The following is a 19,707-nucleotide window of genomic DNA, read 5'->3' as shown; positions in this document are numbered from 1 at the left end:
AAGTCTATCTCTTTCAGCAGAGCGTAAACACACATTTGACAGAAAGAGACGTAAGAAAAAAGAACAATTGGACTTGTTTAGTTTTTATGAATACGAGACTCTACATAGTATAAAGATGGTATGCAAAATTTCTTTTAAAATTCGCAAAGTCGAGTTGGCAAGTGTAATGTATATATATATATATATAGGAATAGAAATATTATAAGAGAAGATTCACCAGTCCTCTCGCTAGTCTCCTTAATAACAAATGCGATAAAAGCGTCGGGGACATTAAGAAATTTATAATTAAAACAATTGTTATGTATACCAACACTGTTACTGTTCAACCTTGATATGTGGTACTAAAAAGTCAGTATTAAAGACAAAAGAGTGCCAGCGCTGCTTCCAGGTTGTACATTTTGTAGATTTGCGTGTTGTTCCCACGAGAATGTAAGAGCGTGCTCCTATTTCACCATGCCTCCTGCTGATGTCATGTGGAATATGGTGTGATGGTTGCAGCTCCTTACAAACGTTGTGTAATACAAAAAAAACTTGGCGATTAAAAATAGGGGCGGAGAGTTTATTGCCAGTTCTTATCTTCCGTTCTACGACCTTGATTTGAGAACTGGCAGTAAATGTAAAATTAGAAGCATTTAATGTATATTTCTTTTTTATTGACGTTCATAAGTGTACATTGTGTTACCTATATGAATAAATGATTTTTGACTTTGACTTTGCGAGCGATTTAAGAGTGACGGTAAAACTGACAGTAAATTTAGAAGCACTTTTTTACGCTGATAAGTGTATGTATGTATATGAATAAATGATATTTTGGATTGATATCATCGGAGCACTCGTAATTATTTGCTCCGACATTATATTTTTATATAAGGTTTGCGTCTGTTATTACGTTTTTTTAATGCTATTTGAACACAATAAACTCAATAAACAATGTAAAAAGTATTATTGCATGCTTTCATATCCATATCTAAAGGGGCCTCTACACATGCTAGACTTTTAATAAAATATGTGGCTACATTGCCGACTACATCCCGAAAAAAAAATAATAATAATAATGCAACACATGCCTGAAATGTGTATATCTCGGCAATATTTCTGCTACAGTATATGGCTCAATATTATGTCCTACTAGTATGCTAGTACCTATAACGAACATAGCGCTACTCAAACGAATCGTGGCAAACTTCACGTAGCATGAAAAAGGGACGGACTTGGACCGTAAAAAGAGACAGCAATAATATGGCTGAGAAATATTGCAGTATTTTCGATTGCAATGCAATCGTTCCGGCCATACGGCTGGGACACAAAACATTCATCGGATATACAAAGAATATTAGGCAATATATCCCGGCCATACTAAAAATATTGCATAGTTTAACCGTAAATGCGGGCTGTTGCTACCAGCCACACCCTTGTAGCTATACATTTTCGTGAAAAAATGGCCCCTTAAGAATAATACTATTCATAATATTTACCATTGATTTTTAACGAGAAATAATTATAAAGTAGTTTTAGTGTAGATTAGTTATAAATCATTCTTTATATCTTATTAAACACACGTAATAATCATAAGATCGTAGTAATCTATTGAGATGGAAAAATCAGGAGAAAAACGTGTACAAACAAAACAATCATACGTTTTGTAAGCAATTTTTTCCGCCCACTACAACGTCCAAGCTAGCTGAAGCATTTCCTAGGTCCTCCAAGAGCGTAACAATTATAAGAAGACTGGCAGGCTGGCATTGAGAGTGTCCATTTTAGTTGTATCACTTACTAGGTGAGGCTTCTCCTAGTTTGCCCACTGTTCTATAAAAAAAGATATATCGACCGTCAAAATATACTTGACGAGATTTTTCATAATTTTTTTGTTAAAACATCAACCTAGGTTAAAGGTCTTACTTTGTGGATTTGATCATCAAGTCATCTTAACCTACATTACTTTGTATGAATACTTTCCGTTTGACAAGTCGTTTTAGGCACGTAGTTGTTACTTTATCATAATTCTCACACAGTAGTTATGGCATGATTCATATGGCATGGTATTTAGACTTAATAAGAATATATCTAAATAATATTTTCTATGTTTCAATGCTGACAGACAAGAACCTTGGTGAGTGCCATAACCAGTATTTAATTTGTTTGTCTCCTTGTTTACCACCAATTCGTAGCATAAACCTTGAAACTAATTATGATAGTTAAATGGTAACATTATTTCCTGTTTCAATTAAACAAAATTGATTTATAATATAAAAATATACTGATAATTTTAGCGTAAACATGAAAACTGTTTCTTATGTATTCCAAATTATTTAGGTTAAAATAGAAGAAAAACAACTGGGATTGAATTGGTCCATGACATTCTTAAAAGGAACTCAAATGTAATGTTATGGATTTTAATAATCAAATTATATCCAGTGTATGATATTACGTTATATCAGAGCTGGATTAATTGATAAGTGTGAGATTCTAAACGAAACTATGGCTTCCGTCAAACTAAAGCAGTTCCGAACCCATTCGATTGAGGGTTCTTCATAAATAGAGCGTACCAATTCTTGAAAGACGTACTCGACGTTGCAGTCCTTTTTGCAATGTGAGTGTCCATGGGCGGTTTCACTTAACATCCGATGAGCCTCCTCCCAGTTTGCCTTATATAAAAAATCTCCAATAAATTTTTGTCGCATGGGAGTCAGTCTTAGTGCTACGTATCTTTTTTGAATCTAACACTGAAACCAGCATGACTACGACCGAGCCTGAAATAAAAACTGTAATAGGCGTGACGCCAGACGTGTTCGATCGCTTAGGTGCTGCGTGAGCTTAAGTCATTCCTATATAGTGGGTCACGCCGTCACAAAAACAGGTTTAGGGTCGATGGTTAATGAGGTTTCACCGATATGGTGGTGCGGGTTGAAAGTACTGTCTTGTTCGGGATGAAATAAAATACTGAATATTATGAAAAGGTATTAAAAAAAAGATTAACAAATCAATTTTCACATTGTTCATGATCGACAAGTATATTCACGAAAACATATGAACACTACCGCATCTTAAACCCTCGTCGCGTTACCAGGTCCACAGCTGTACAGGTGAACCAATCTACCAACTCCTCACTTATTACCTACAATATAACAGAGATAAATTTTGTGTAAGCATTTTGAAATTATACAGTAGACGTGTCCCAAAATACATTTTTGATATATACGAAGCCTTTTAAAGTCAGTATCAAGTTCATAAATAATGCCCGTTTTTACTGACAATCGCAAGCCGGTCACCTTGACCGCTTGAGGTAATCGATAACCTGGCTGTCTGGGAGACTTATAAATACTTGTACGTTTATAATTATGATTGTTGATCATATTTATTGTACTGCGAGTAACTTATTTTGGTTTCCTCTCCTAGAGATTGGCCGTCTCGTGAACCGTGTCTTGTCCAATGTCAGAGTAAGCAACTCTTCCGTAGACGCAATGACCATCCAGTCCCTAACAACAACCTTTTAGGTCTGGGCATCAGATTTCTGTATTTGTTCCCTGATCATTTTTTATAGACAAGTAGGTGATCGAGCTTCTACTGCGATGAGAGTCGGACGTTGAAACCACTAAGTCAAAACTGCTATTGCGATTTTTATTTTACCCATTGTAATTAATTGAAGTACGTGCAAGCGGTCGTAGTACGTAGCCCAGGTACGCACCTTTCCGTTGTTTGATGTTCTGCATATGTTTTTTCGACATTCCAACTCCATTAATAAAATTTTCGTTAGAGACCTTATGGATCCAGATACGACGATAACATCACATCTCAAATGCGTTTAAGCACCGACAGATATCTTCTTTTATTGTCCAAGCTTCACAGCCGTACAGAACAATTGGCCATATGTAACAAAGGAGAATTTGGACTCGGAGTTTAAGGTCTCACTTGCTCAAGTGCCGACAACTGTCTTTATTATGTTGAAAGATTCTCGGACAATTGCCCGGAAATCCCGGAATTCCTGATCAGGATTCCACTCGTTTGTAACCCAAATTCCCGTATAGCTGTTGCACTTTTCCAACTTCCTTCCAGCTAGATTAGGCTTTAAAGCGTCGTTTCTTGAAACTTCCATTACTTTCGTCTTTACTGTATCAAACCGTCTCTTTCGCTAGTTCTATGAACTGTATTTTGCAGATTGTCCATTGATGAGGCTATTAAAACAGTATCTTCTGCATAATGTTGTTGATGACCTTTCCGTTAACTTTTACTACCCTTTAACCCTCAATGGCTTCTGCTACTTTGGAATATAAATACATTTAAACACGCTTCTATTTCAATCTTCTTTTAGGTATCTGTGTGCCCTTTTTTGGCAAAGGCCTCCTCCAAATCCCACCAATCCTATCTGCACTGTTTCTTTAATTAGGTATTCACCTTTGAAGGTATCATCTTTCTCTTGGGCACTTTTATAGCCTCCATAACTTGTGAGACTATTGTGCACTATATTCACGCATATATGTACTCTACATATATCGAAATTATATGTGATCTTCTATAGGAAAAGAGGCATATTAATGAAATTATTGAAAAATTAATTAACAAATACTTACGTCAATTATATACTTTATTGTAACTTTATTATTGGCGAGTCTGCGAAAATTCGCCTTACACCATACGTGATTTATTATTTTCATTATTATATTGTCATTAAGTTACATGACCTACTTGTTAATTGTGAACCATATTTGTGACCGCAAATTTAAATTTTAAAATGTTATTACCTAAATACAAATGAATCGAAAAAAAAAGTGTTGCTAAGCGGAAATCTTTAAGAAATTTCAATTCCAATATATATTTTTTTAAATCCTTTTACTCTGAGCAAGATTTTTATGGAGAGAAAAAATATAAAAATATTTATTCAGTACTTAGGTTCCGTTCTATTCCGGAAAAGAGAATAGTGTTAATGGGGTAGCAAAATGTTCCAAATATGTTAGTATGTACCCACTAAAAAGGTTTGCTCGTTAAGCATATTAAGGCAAAATAGAAGTTCGCGCGGGCAATGAGTACTCCTATATACTTCTATGAAATAGATCTCTGATATTATTCGAAATGTAATCGTAATTGTACGTATTTAATGTGTTTATTTAATATAATTATATAGTTGAATTAATGAAGTACTATTATAATTATTTTATAAAACATAGGATATAATCAAATGTAAGATTAATGTAATGTATTGTGCTATACTTTATAAATAAATATTATAATTTTTTTAAAATTTTGATACCTGTTTCATTATATATATAACTTCTAGGAGCGTTCCGAAGCATCGGAGAGAAAACAGCATCACTCTTCGAGAGGAAGAAGAAGGATGCTGAGCAGCTTGCCCAAGAGAAAGTAGCTGAGGCCGCCCACGTTGTCGAAGAGCAAGTGAAAAAGACTGGTGAACTGGTCGCTGGTGCTGAGAAGAGCGCTAATGATGCTGCTAACACAGGTATTTGTAGTAATGTAATACATTTCCATACAAACATTATATTTATCTCGTAGTTGCTACAAAACTTCTAACTTCAATTCAGTTCTGATAAGCTCCTGCTGTCTGTCTGATAAGCTGGCTGTTTGAACAAAAAAGTGACCTTGCCTTCGAAACGAGAAACTTTCACCGGTCTCTGTACGATAGGATTTTCCGTCAGTGCTGGCTTTCAGCTGCATTAGGCCCTGATCCACTTTCTCGAGTGATAATATATATGTTTAATGTTCCTTTAAAAAAATCACTTCGTTATTTATTAATAGCAGTCTACTTGAGTAGATTAATTTGAACTATATTTTTTTTATAATTACGAGTTTATAATATTTTGGATTAAACTAAAAGTCTCACGATGTATTTATTAGCATACTTATAATGCACTGATTCCTAAAAGTAGTAAAGTTTTGCATAAATAAAAACGAATCGCAAAATTATAATCATATAAATTAAATACATAAAAATGATCTTAATGTATTTATATTCTTTAAAAAAGTTTACTGTAAATAAAAAGTTCCAATGATAGGTTTCTTTATTATTAAAAATATATTCATCATATATTCTGTTTACGCTATCAAAAACTGTATTATTCCATAATTATTTCGTAACGGTTGACTAATTTAGGGCAATTATCGGTGACACCAAACATTATGATAATTCAAAAGTCTATTAACACGATCGAATGTTTTAAATATTTATATAACGAACAAAACCTTTGCTTATAGTAAAATAGAACGTATTTTCCGTATAAGAAATAAATATTAAACAATATTATTTAATTTAATCTACCTGAATCAGTCTTACAACAATTCCTTTAATGAAGTTCTATTTCGTCTCTTTCTCGTGTATCATGTAAAGAGGGACGCTATATACATAGGGTCTTTCTTCTTATGGTGCATCTCCATTACTGGAGTTTGACTGTCAGTCTCGTGAAGTGTGTCTTGTCCTGTGCCAGATGCAGCAACTCTTCTGTAGTCGCAATACCAAACGTTACGAAGTCATGATTTTTTTCCTTAGATTTTACCAATCATAATTATTTGGCGCAGCATGGCCCAGGTACGACTAAGGATTATTGAATGCCATTTTCTAGAGTTCACGTAATAATGGGTGAACCAAGTAATGTGTTGATTACCTAACATTTTATAAAATTATTATAGAAAAGATACAGGAGGTGATAAAGTACTGTGAGACATGCTCGCTAATTACAAATATTTACAGCAAATGAAACGAAGCAATCGGCTATCGATGCTCTTGACAAGGAGCTGTCGAAGGTGTCCCTAGCTGCTGGTGAGGCAAAGGACGCGGCAGCGAAGGCAGTAGCTGACGGCAAGAAGGTCGTTGACACCACCAAAGGTAATACAGGATACATAGGTTGAAATACATTCGTACTTATTGGTTATTTTGTGAAATAGAAACTTCGGCGTGAAAGGCATGTTTCTCTTCTCTTAACTATAACCAAGGGTGAATAGAGGATGTACTGGGTTAAATTATGATTTATAAGCAAGCAGCTGGGGTATTGTAAAAATGATTATACATATATTGTTTTATATGCTATGTAATATATATTCTTTCAAATGTACACGCTTTTTTTACGACATTAAGTCTTCGTTAACAGTGTGGGGCTGTTGCTGTCTTTTTGGTGTCTTGGTGGTTGTTTTGGGGTCTGCCACCCCCGGAATATAAGTCTGGATTTCAGATCGCAGATTATAATTAAAGTTGTTGTGGTTCGAGTGAAAGGCTAAAGTATTTCTATGGGTACACACTTTTGATTCCAACAAAATTGGAGGACATTTGTTACTAACATTTTGCGCAAAACAATAGCAGCACACGTACTAAGTGCGTATTGCGTTTGGCTTCTATTTCCAGCGGCAATGCTCTATGTAGCTTTCGGGTGTAACACTTGTTCACGAACTTGTTCATCTATAAATTAACGGGCAAGAGCCCGGGATTCCTCTAATATATTCATGATTATTCAGAAATTACTCACGTGACGACGCGCACACAAGTGTGTGTGTGCGCGAACTGTGCACACAATTATTTACTGTTAGCTTGAATGAGTCGACAAACAAACATTTGTGCCGTACGCTTGCAACACTGTCACGTACAGTTCAGCATATTGGTGGAATCGTACCTAGTAGAATGCCTAGAGCGACACCTGACGGCTTATTACAGAGCTTTACATATTTTCTTTGATAGGTACCAGTGAGGGTCTATAATTTTGATATGATACATAATTATCTTTATTACTTAATTTTAATAGCATAAACATGGTCCAGGAATCAGATGCTGCAATTGTCGATTGGTAAATCAGCTTATTCACTCACGTTAGTACCATTTGTAGAATGATTTTTTAATGCTTTATCTTATTGAGCTGTTATTGCACCAATTATTGAGTGAATCATTGTATTCAGTTTCAATTATAATTTTTTCTACAATTTCCCATGCACCAGTTATGTATTTTTTATTTCGCTTATTTCTTCCTTAGATACGATAGCTACGACAGTTGATAACACAAAGAAAGCAGCGGAAACAGCACTGAACACAGCAAAAGGTAAGTAAAGTACTTATATATAGATATCATTTAAAAAGCGCTTACTTTAAGGAAAATAGATTTTTTAGAACTATATGTATAAAAATATAAGGTATTCCGGATAAAATTCGTCTTCCACAAATATTTGAAAATAGAGGATAATCCGGCTCACCTATAACTTGACACCCTTATTCAGTATTATCCCGTATGATAGCTGAAAATAGTAAAAAAACTGTTAAAAATAAAAGCCATCTTAAATTACACGCTTAATAAAGGTAAAATGCCTAAAAAAAATACATTAAAATATTAATATTTCAGGATATGAGCTTTATTTTATATCAATCTATACATTTGTCATTTTTTTATTATCAAGATCAACTAAGGCTCATATCCTAATTAGTATCTCTCAATATGTCAAAATTCATACTGAAAAAATGGTTTGACAGCACCTTTGAAACACCAAAATAACACTACACTACACTTCTTGGTGACTGAAGGATTACACCATTAACCACAAATTTCTTTACATTTTTGATGAGATGACAAATTGTTAAAAATCAGTTCATAAAGATAACGATATTTTGCGCTAAATTGATGTTTGTGTACAGACCTTGAAAAGTTAGCGCCTTTTAACCTTGTTTATCATATAAGATCTAAAAACGATGCATGTATTGTAGATACGCTCAGTAGCACAGTAGACACAACTAAAAGCACAGCACAGTCTGTGGTGGATACGGGAAAGAGTTACGCAACTGGGGCAAAAGGTATTTCTATAAGACTAATTATGCTTTATATACAAACTCTTTAGTTAAGTAAAATAAAGTTCGATTTTCAAATGGTAAATGGCTTACTAACTTCTATAACTTGCACGACTCTCTTCTTTCTTTTGTTTTATACTTCCAAATTTGAAATTACGCACAGTATAGTATTTTTTTAATATTACGTATTATATTTAATCAGATAATTCTACTGTCTACTGAATTGAGCAATGATTACAGAATAATCTGTTTTTATCGTTCTTATCCAAACAAATCTCGATTGGCACAATCACTATTTAACACTGAAACAATATAGTAGAAACAGGTAGATCTTCGTAGAGGTAGAAGTTCGGTCGTGAGATATTAAAAGAAATTAAAGCGTAAAACAAAGTAGTATTTTAATTTGTATTTTATTGTAGAAAGTTCTAATAATTCATTAGAAATGTCCAAGGAATGTGGTGATTCGTTTTTAGAGACAACTAAACAATATGTCTCTAGTGTAAAAGGTAAGAAAGAAATAATGATTTATTACCGCAATTATACAATATCTAGATTTATGAAATAAAGCCAGAGTTATCTAAAGCTTATTTCAATGTCTTCAGATAGCCATTTCCTTTCCTTAACTTTTCTAAGTATTTTCTTTAACACATATTTAAAATTAGTAATGCTAAATAAATTATACTTAAATTCTTGTGTAGAACATAAATACATCGGTTTTACGTTAGTTTTAGAATTGTGACGTTTTAACAAACAAATTGATACTTTTAAATATTTTAATATATTTATTTTCATCACACAAATATACAGTATTTACAATATTCTTAATATACATTTTAATAATAATAAATAAAAAATTTAAAAAATTAGGCATGGTCACTGTGGCAGTGTACTTTTAATACTGGCAGCATTTCCTTGCTGTATTGCGATACTTATTCGTTGAGCGAGGAAAGCACCAGCTCTGGCCACCGGTAGTATATACCAGGCGCCAAATTAAACCTTTAATTAGCACTTTTGTATTTGATCCCCGCGTCCAGATTCTCTTCTTCAGTGGAAATAAAATCAAAGTTGAAGAAAAAACTCATATTAACCGTTTATTATTTTCCTTTGCTCTGCGGCCGCGTCAGCCTTTGCGCTTGTCCCAAGGAGGTGAGACCGGTCGGGGCTAGTCTTAATATTAAAATTTTATACGGGGTTTATTTATCAACAGTTGACCAGCAAAAGCTACCTTGATAGTGTCTTCTAAATGTTATTACTTGCCATAGATTGTGCTTTAAAATTAATTGGATTATGTGCTTTAAAATTTTTATATTCTAGATACTTTATCAATGATAGTTAATGTTGTTCAGAAAACTGCTCATTCCGCTTGTGATAATAAAACACATTAGCAACACAGACAAACGACTTAGTAATCTTATCAGTTAATTATTTTTAGAAACGATTATAAATACAGACAAACGGTGGGGTGAGCTTAAAGGTATATAAACAAACAATGTTTTTGAAGTTCCTATTTATAGCAATTGAATTTATTAAAATATATTTATTGTAAGAGTTGAGGACGATAACAGCGGCAAAGGTTAGTTAGATAAAGATAAAGGTAAAACTTGGAAAGTTATCCAAAGCCGGTTAAAATATAGATTGATAGAATTTCAAATAAAATTAATTATTAGTTTAGATAAATTATCGAGTACTAAAAATGTTGCTCAAACTACTGTCTTCTCGTGTATCATACTAGTAAAAGTTACCTAGGTGGTACTTCAGGTCCAGTCCAGTTTTTTGGTTGTCTGTAAAGTCGGTTTACGGTCGACAATTTTACGTGATAACGTCATAAAAACATTAGTGAAAAATTTACATACTTTTATGATCTGAATTGAATAATTATTGCTAAATTATCATTATTTTGTGTAATATAAAGAAGGAGTTAACTGAAAATTACAATTTTTTCACCAAATATTTTTATTTTACTTAAATTATTCAGATAAATAACAATTAGACGAGTAAATGTTGCTCACAAGAAAGATCCATCAGTAATGATACATGTAAAAGTTATATAGTTAGTACAGGTAACAGTCAAAATATTGCGAATGATAAAAGTTAGTGATGATTTGCTTTTCAGTGACAGTCACACTTTAGTTATTTTAGTATCTGTAGTATATACTTCTTGAATAAGGCTGTTATATTGTAAGAGTATTTGCGATAATTCAGATCCTCGATAAGAAATAATTGTTACCAATCGACAGAAATATTCGTTTTGTGCCAAAAATAAGGTTCGTTTAACGTTACTGTGCGATATTTATATTTCCGGAACGAACTTTGAAATGTTTTATAAATGTTTGTGCTGTACTGTGCTAATAACAAAATTCTGTGTCTTTATGTTATCCTCACGCGTGCTTTATACTCTTTTACTACCCTATCCTGTTAAAGGTACGGTCATTTTTGTAAAGCGTTTTTTCACCATTAGACATCGTCAATGTTAACTGCTTAAAACGATTCTTGTATCGCTCCGTAGATTCTGTATCAAGTACTGTAGATAGCACAAAGAAGGCTGCTCAAAGTACCTTTGAAACAGGAAAATCGTACGTCGATTCAACAAAAGGTAACACAGATTCTATTTTAATGTGCCTTCCTTTAATAAACATTTTAACAAATCGAACGGAAGTGATTTTTTTATATCCGATTAGAAGATTAGAATACCTAGTTGTATTATGATTGGCAATGGACCGATTAAAACTAAGAACACAAACAAACACTTCTAGGAAATTACAAAAATTGCAATGGTTGAATAAAAGAAAATTAATATTTTTAGACTCTGTTATAAATACTATTCAATCAACTGTAGACACGACTAAGCAAACTGCTCAATCAGCTGTTGATACGGGAAAATCGTATGTCACTAGTGCTAAAGGTAGTTATTACACTTATCTAATAAATCGTAAGAAAGCCACAAAATATCTAAGTCATTATGTTATTTTAGATACGTTATCAAGCACAGTAGAAGCTGCACAAAAATCAGCACAATCTGCTTTTGATACTGGAAAGAGTTACGTAGATACTGCTAAAGGTAATAAAATATTAATGAGTTAATAAACAAAATCGATTTGTTTTATTAATCGATAATCTTTTAAAGAAACCGTAGATGTGAACAAAAATGCAAGCGTCGCAGCAAGCAAAGTCTATATAGATTCTGCTAAAGGTACTGTTGTATGTGAAATGTAGTCTTCATAGAATCTAACAAACGGTTTTTTTCCATTAATCTTAACATGTGGCATCCGTAAGAGCTATTTTAATAAATATGCGCGCTCGTATATAAAAGTGATTTTCTGCTGCTAACAATAATTATTAGGCACGCTGATTACATTACAAATTAATTCAAAGTTGGCGTCTAAATCAACGCCAAACTCATTGTGAGATTTCTTTATAACATTAATTATATTAACAACAAATCCAATTATCATTGTTTTTGTTGTAATATATTTTGAGTGTTTTTTTTTTTGCATATAGTTTTATATTTTGCTATTAATGTTATTAATTTTGTTACATTTTCGTTGGGAATTCTTAGAGATATTATTTCTTATGTTGCCCTGTAGATACTGTTACAAGCACTGTTGATAGTACAAAGAAAGCTGCTCAAAGCACAATGGAAACCGGAAAATCTTACGTTGACTCTGCCAAAGGTAATTCACGTACTTAAGAGTATCTTGTAACTTACAAAAGCTTGCTTAAGCTAATCCATTTATGTCTCATAGATACAGTTCAAAGCACATTAATGAGCACAATAGATATAGCAAAAAGCACAGCCAATTCTGTAGTTGAAACTGGAAAATCTTATGTCGATACAGCTAAAGGTAAATTGAAATGATGATCATCTAGTTGCCATATTAAAATTATAAATTAAATATAAATTAATTTTCATAGACTCTGTCGCCAACACTGTAGATTCTACCAAAAAAACGGCCACGTCAGTTGTTGATACTGGGTCGTCCTACATTGGTGCAGCTAAAGGTAGACTTGACGTAAATTAATTGATTTAAGCAAATTGTTCATTACGCTTCATCACGTATCGTCTTAATTTTAGATACTGTGACTAATACTGTACAAAGCACATTAGATGTAACAAAGAATGTTGCTCAAGCCGCTGTTGAAAAAGGCACTGCTCTTGTTGGCACCGCTAAAGGTATTTTTTTGCGTGCGTTTGATTAAACTCGTTCGCTAGCCTCTAACATTTTATGTTCGCTTTTAGACACCGTAGTAAATGCCGTAGATACGACAAAATCAGTCGCACAAGGCGCAGTAGACACAACTAAAACTGCAGCACAAAGCGCAGTGGAAACAACCAAATCTGTGGCACAAAATATTGTAGAAAAGGGCACATCATTAGTAGGCACTGCTAAAGGTATTCGTGTGCGCTTATCTATGTTTTTGTTGTTTCAAAATGCATTTATTTTGCCAAAGTATTAAGTATTATTATTAATTTGTAGACACCGTAGCAAGCACTGTTGATTCTACCAAAAATGTAGCAACATCAGCAGCCGATAAAGGATTTGGCTTAATTAATAGTGCTAAAGGTACACATTTGATTTTTCCTTTATTTTATTATTTGTTTATTTTCTTGAAGATTTATCAATTATTTATACTTTGATTTTTATTTGTAGAAACAGTTACAAATTCAGTCAGTTCTACCGTAGATACTTCTAAATCAGCAGCAACATCTGCGTACGATAAAGGTTCTTCTTACGTTAACTCAGCGAAAGGTCAGCTATGAAACCTTTGACATAAATTCTTAACAATACATTTTTATTCATGTATTCTCGTTAATTTTAGACACAGTATCTAGCACGATAGATAGTACTAAAAATGTAGCAACATCAGCTGTCGATAAAGGAGTTTCTTTAGTAGGAAGTGCTAAAGGTAGATATTTTAAAAATTTCGTTATTTTGTTTTATACTTTTTATTTCACTTTTATCATTTTTGTAGATTCAGTTACAAATACATTGTACGGTACAGTAGATGCTAGTAAGAACGTGGCTTCATCCGTTTATGAAAAAGGATCCTCATTAGTAGAGGCAGCAAAAGGTAGCTAAACATTTCGTATGTCGTAGTTTTTTTTCTATCACATGCTTATTAGTTAATTCATTTGTAGATACAGTAGCGAACACTCTTGATACTACCAAAAACGTAGCGTCATCGGCAGTAGAAAAGGGCTCTTCCTTAGTTGGTAGTGCAAAAGGTATCCAATTTGCGTTAAATCGTCGTGATTTATTAACTCAATAAAAACCATATAATTACTTTATAGATTCAGTAACAAGCACAGTCCAAAATACAGTAGACACTACAAAGAATGTAGCTAGCGCAGTTTACGACAAGAGTGCGTCACTCGTTACGGGTGCAAAAGGTATTTCTTTGAACAGTTTCACAGTATAAACTTAGTTTTTAAACATTTCTTTCCCTTTTATTTATTTTATTATTCTTCTGCATGCGTTCTAATTAATGCTAACTTTTTATAGATACGGTCTCAAGTGTGGTGTCGGGCGGTTCCAATGGTAAGGTTTTGGGGTTATTTTAAATGTATTAAGACAGGTGTCGCTGTTGGCTTTAAAGTGTCTAACCCGATTTGTGTGAATTTTGTTGTGGAATTAGTGTCTCTAATGTGTCCAGGTACGCTTATAGGGTCTAGGAACATCAAAGAATGAAATTTCTATGGTTTTATTTAATATCAATTGTGGTTTATTTCTAACATTGTATATTGTATTTCAAACACAAACGTGTTTTATTGGGAATAAGCATGAACTTTGTCGCTTTACATGTAGCTAAAATTTTGTGTCGTTCAATAGATACAATTAACACGACGGTAGATCACACCAAGAAGGCTGCTGAGGATGCAAAAGAGAAGGCAAGGTTGGCTGCGGAGGCCGCGAAGGAAGAGGCTAAACGAGCTGCTAGTAAGTTTTATGTGCTAACAATGAATGTTGCTGTCTTGGATTTTCTGGAAATGGTCATTGGTTATATAATTGTGTGTTTGTTTTATTATTTTATTACAATATCTTATAAGAAATTACCATAACATGTGCCTCTTGCCCTATTATATATATTACCTATTTAAAGGCCGTTTGCTTTCACACTTGTTTAATCCATAGCGCATTATGAAATAAAGCTTCTGTTTACCTAGTCGCTGTCAAACGAAGTTTTGTCTATGAAGTTTCATATTTTTGACAGCGCTCTACTTTGTCTTTAGTTAAAAAATTTGTTCCAATTTGACACACTGGAGCTTAGCACTAACACTCAAGTCTAACAATGACACATGTTGTCTAAACGTGTGAAGATAATATATAAACAAGTTTTTATTCTTCCGTTATATAACATCTGCTAGTACTTTTACTCATAAGTGACAATTATTATACTAATAACATTCAATCAGATGCAGCAGTAGAGGAATCCAAGAAGGCAGCAGAAAAGGCTGCAGCAGATGCAAGCAATGCTGTTCACAGTACCATCGACAACACATTAAAACGTATGGAAGGAGCCGCTGATGAAGGCCTGAAGAATGCTAGCCACGTCGTTGATGGGAAGATTAAGGATGCCGACAAGTACCTCAATGAGAAACGTGAAAATGTAAGTACCAAATGTATGATGGAGGTTAAGAGGATTTGCTCCTATACAAGGGGGTTCTATGTGGAAACTAATTGTGAGTTATTTCCTTATAATCTGCTACTTCATAATTATTTAAATAATAAAAGTTTTTCAAGACTTTTAAACCTTATTTTATATTAAACTTACAAAACATACAGCGTTTTGTAACCTGGTGTACTTGGATTCGATATCAGACAGAGGTTTTATTGTTTCGGATTGGCGCTGCTGGCCTATAAAGAACAAAAAACCATTGTCAAATTGCAATACTAAAAAACTGTAAAATTTTTGATATAAACGAAAATCTTACATTTCCTGTTACAGCTGGTCTCAAACTTAACATCAACAGCAAAAGATGGCGCTGACGCGGCAGCAGGTCTTCTTAGCAAAGGCATGACTCCATTCTCTAAGTAAATCTTATTACATATTGTATTCCTTTGCTATATTCATTCGGGAAACTGACAGACTGCATTGTAAATAAAAATAATTATACACAGATTTTATATAAACCACAGAGGCCCTAGCACGAACGTTACGTCAATACGATACTGTCAGTTTTGACAGCTCGAAATCGATCTTACAATATGTAGTTTCTTTGCAATAGCTATTCGACTTTACGTTACCGATGCTAACTTGAAGGCTTTCCCACCAAATTTGGGGAAATTAAGATGTCCAGCTGATTTTAGGGCGTAATTTTTTAAGAATATTTTCTTTAACCGAACCATTCTATACAATTAATATTAAGCCTCGAACACAACCGAGAAACTAAACAAAATGTAAACTCCAAGCGTAACTTAAATTTAAATATTAGAAAATCAAATGACAGCTACTTTATACTATTTACCTTTCAAACCGAGTGTACAACAAAAACTTTATTAGTTTTTGATATCGATTAAAAGCCCCTAGACTTTGAAGTCCTAGGAACATTATGTAGAAGTTGGCATCGCTGATTTGCGTATTGTTCTTGCTAAAGCTTTCGACGAAGCACAAAACCTTTATAATAATTTATTAACTGTTAAAGATACTTCAGAAAACTTAAATGAGATTGCAATTTGTTAGATTTCCCTTTGTCTCAAATAATTTAATCTCTTAGGTGTTTGACATTAGTTACTCAGTTTCAGCCTAACATATTGACAATTAACCGCTGTCAACTCATATTTTAAGCTAGTTATAAGAATATATGCGCATTTGTATGCAATTTATCCATTTGCTTGGCTTAAGAAATGCCGTCCAATGATGCCTTTCCGATAGTTGCACAATAGTCGTATCATACAAACTTCAAAATATGGAAAATTAAGCTAAGTGCTAAATTACTGTATCATGCCTTCAACGTGTACAATTAATTTTTGATAATGAATCATTTCGCAAACTATATATTACCTATATGCGTATATTTTAATATTTATGCATACAGTTATGGATCTTATGTTAAATTTCTATGTTATATATTTTATTGGAAATTATTTATAATTAGATAAGCATCTTACATTGATCTTTGTTGTTGAATAAATCCTTGTCATCCCAATTGAGTTTTATTTGTTTCATAATTATTCTGATATTTTCCTGTATTCGTTGCCGAGTTTTAATAAAATATATTACCTCCTCTTTTCCATGTGTAACATTACGTCCGGAAATTTGGTTAAAATTTGTATAAATAATTATAAAAAACACTTTGATGAACGATTTGAAAAAAAAATCATTTTAAAAATTGTTCTTTTAAAATAATTACTTCCAAATTAAAACAACGTTTTTAGATGTTTTAAAGACGTACGTTTCTGTCATACATGATGTTTGTAAACGTAACTATTTACGAAGCGCATAAAGGAAACCTAAATTTTCATTGATCTCCTTATTTCCTCTTTTTACAATAACAATACTAATACAAAAGAAAACTTAAAAAAATTAAACTAAAAACAAATACATAATACAAATATATAACTAAAACTTTTTATAACTAATTATAAATAATGCATCCTTCAGAATTTACCCAGTGTGTAACTGTAAGATAAGTCTCACATGCATAGTACTGCTACAGACGCGTTCGTGACAACTTCATAGTCAGTTTTCAGAAATTCAGAATTTCGCTAATTTTTGGCTTTTAAATAACTTTTGGCAAATGACTTACAACGCAAAACTATTGCGGTTTAGACGTTAGATTTCCGCAACGGAGGTGTACCTACAGCGTGAGGATGCGCAAGGCGCGTGTAAATGGTGCTTCCCAAACGTGTACGCGGCACAGCTATAGTTGACGCATTATGAACTCAGGCTTCGGGTCATAAATCATATTAATCTGTCTGTCTCGCTCGCACTTACAGCTCTTATGGAGAGGTGAAGTGATGAGCTTAAGAATTGTAGAAGTTTCAATTATTTTATAGTAACAGGAATACGTTGTGAATTACAGCCACTTGAGCATTGATTTCACCATTTAATTTCTTCAAAACCACGTTAAAAAATAAATTCTCCATTCTACACCTTCGTAATGTCTCATAACAAAAAATCTTATAGATATTTATAGAAAATCAACAACCCTTACTCGTAACGACCAATCAAGATCATTTATCATTTCTTTGAATTCAAATCCTATTTTTCCCGAAGTCTATGGAACTCCAATATACGATGGCATCACCGTTAATTTTATATTATGACAAAAATAAAAAGTCAAGTAATAGATATGACGGTAAAGTTAATTTTGGGCCGTTATTTTTGCTAGGCTTATAGTCAAAGTTTTTGGTAAGTCGTCGATTTCGTGGACTTGAGATTAAGCTAAGCTAGCACTCAGAGAGATTCGCATTTTGCTCTATAAATACCGACTGTGACTTAACTCGAAAGTTAATTCTGAGCAAAATCTAATTGCAATCTATAGATCTCGCCCTAAGACTCAGACTCAGAAGTGATATGTAATCTTAATTTTCCAAGTTATCACAACTTAATTAGAAGCATTGTCACATTGGAAAAAATAAAACCGCGTAGGGCTGAGTATAGTGCGAATAAAACTTTTGTATCCAGAATATGTAATGAAAAGTTTTTTCTCGAAAGTTTAGCATCCAGTCTACAATACACTAGTTTCAAAATTTGGTATGACATCGAGACCTGTTATGAAAAATTAAAACAAATAATTTTAAAAAGCCTAAATTCAGCAAAAACCATAAAAATTCAAAGATGGCGTTTTCTTATTTTCTCAGATAGCAGAGAATTCTCTCAGATAACACAAGCAATATGTAAAAACGAAAGAGTGAATTGCAACATAAACAAAGTCACGAAGGGAAAAGGAAGAGCTTAGCCTTCTTTATAAATCTGTACACAAGAATATAAAAAGGGTATATGAGGCACATAGACTACAGACACTGGAAAATCAATCAATTAAAAAAGGTAGCGTTAAGAAAGGCCTTATGGAAGTGAATACTCTTAACCAAAATGACAAAAAAGAGTTTTCTAGAAACAAGATAATTGAGATTGCTACAAAGTACTTCCAAAATCTATGTGAGGAACGAAATACATGTGTACATTATGTAAATTTTCACAGTTTTCCTACTTCACCAGAAATAGTAAAAAAAATTGATACCCTTGAAATTCTAAGAAAGATAGATAACCTAAAAAAAGAAAAGACTTGTAGTCTGGATGGAATACCCAACGAAGCCATAATCCAAGGTAAATTGTTATTAACGCCAATTATAACAACACAAAATACTTGAGGTAAAAGTTATACCTAATGCATGGGCAGAGTCAGATATAATCATTTTATATAAAAAAGGTGATCCTACAGACATTGGTAACTTTAGACCGATAAGCTTACAACCGAATCTCTACAAATTATTTGTTTCATGCATAGAGAGCAGAATCTCCACGCATATACAGGATTTTCAGCCCACAGAACAAGCTGTTTTCAGACGAGCATTTTCAAGAATTGATCATATATATGTTGTGGATCAAATTATTGAGAAGTATAAATAAAAAGAGAGACCACTATATCTGGCATTTATAGATTACGCAAAAGCTTTCGATTCCATCTCACATAGCAGTATGTGAAATGCCCTCCACGAATGTAAGGTACCATTAGGGCTGATTGAACTAGTTAAGGATATATACTCAAAAAGTCTAATCCGAATCAAACTAGAAAAAAGGGGACCCAAAATATTGTTATTACCCATTAAAAGAGGGGTTAGACAAGGTGACCCACTTTCTCCTGCCATATTTATAACAGTACTTCAAAGCATAATGCAAAAGCTTAATTGGACACATAAAGGTATAATTATTGACGGTAATTACTAATTAAGACGTTAATTTAAGAACAACTTAAGATTTGCTGACGCCATCGTTTT

At 33.1% G+C, this 19,707-nt stretch overlaps 1 protein-coding gene across 15 annotated transcripts; it reads left to right on the top strand.

The window, feature by feature from the left end:
- Positions 1–2,066: 2,066 nt before the first annotated feature.
- On the top strand, positions 2,067–16,913 carry LOC123709816 (perilipin-4). Of its 15 annotated transcripts, XM_045661380.1 has the most exons (25): positions 2,067–2,110; positions 5,273–5,452; positions 6,698–6,832; positions 7,965–8,030; positions 8,687–8,773; positions 9,187–9,273; positions 11,274–11,360; positions 11,571–11,669; positions 11,739–11,825; positions 11,892–11,957; positions 12,352–12,438; positions 12,511–12,609; positions 12,680–12,766; positions 12,840–12,938; positions 13,005–13,157; positions 13,243–13,329; positions 13,417–13,515; positions 13,586–13,672; positions 13,739–13,837; positions 13,905–13,991; positions 14,058–14,156; positions 14,269–14,304; positions 14,596–14,703; positions 15,180–15,373; positions 15,713–16,913. In XM_045661380.1, exons 1-25 carry the CDS (start codon positions 2,089–2,091, stop codon positions 15,800–15,802), a joined length of 2,427 nt encoding a protein of 808 aa, XP_045517336.1. In that variant the 5' UTR covers positions 2,067–2,088; the 3' UTR covers positions 15,803–16,913. The 15 variants fall into 15 exon arrangements, with proteins under 15 accessions (XP_045517336.1, XP_045517339.1, XP_045517338.1 ...); XM_045661383.1 differs by lacking the exon at positions 13,586–13,672; XM_045661382.1 differs by lacking the exon at positions 13,905–13,991.
- The last annotated feature ends 2,794 nt before the right edge of the window (positions 16,914–19,707 follow it).

The sequence above is a fragment of the Pieris brassicae genome, chromosome 5, assembly GCF_905147105.1.
Source record: "Pieris brassicae chromosome 5, ilPieBrab1.1, whole genome shotgun sequence".
NCBI classification, from domain to species: Eukaryota; Metazoa; Arthropoda; class Insecta; order Lepidoptera; family Pieridae; genus Pieris; species Pieris brassicae.
The sequence above is the reverse complement of the archived record's forward strand: the minus strand, read 5'-3'. Positions and strand labels throughout refer to the sequence as shown.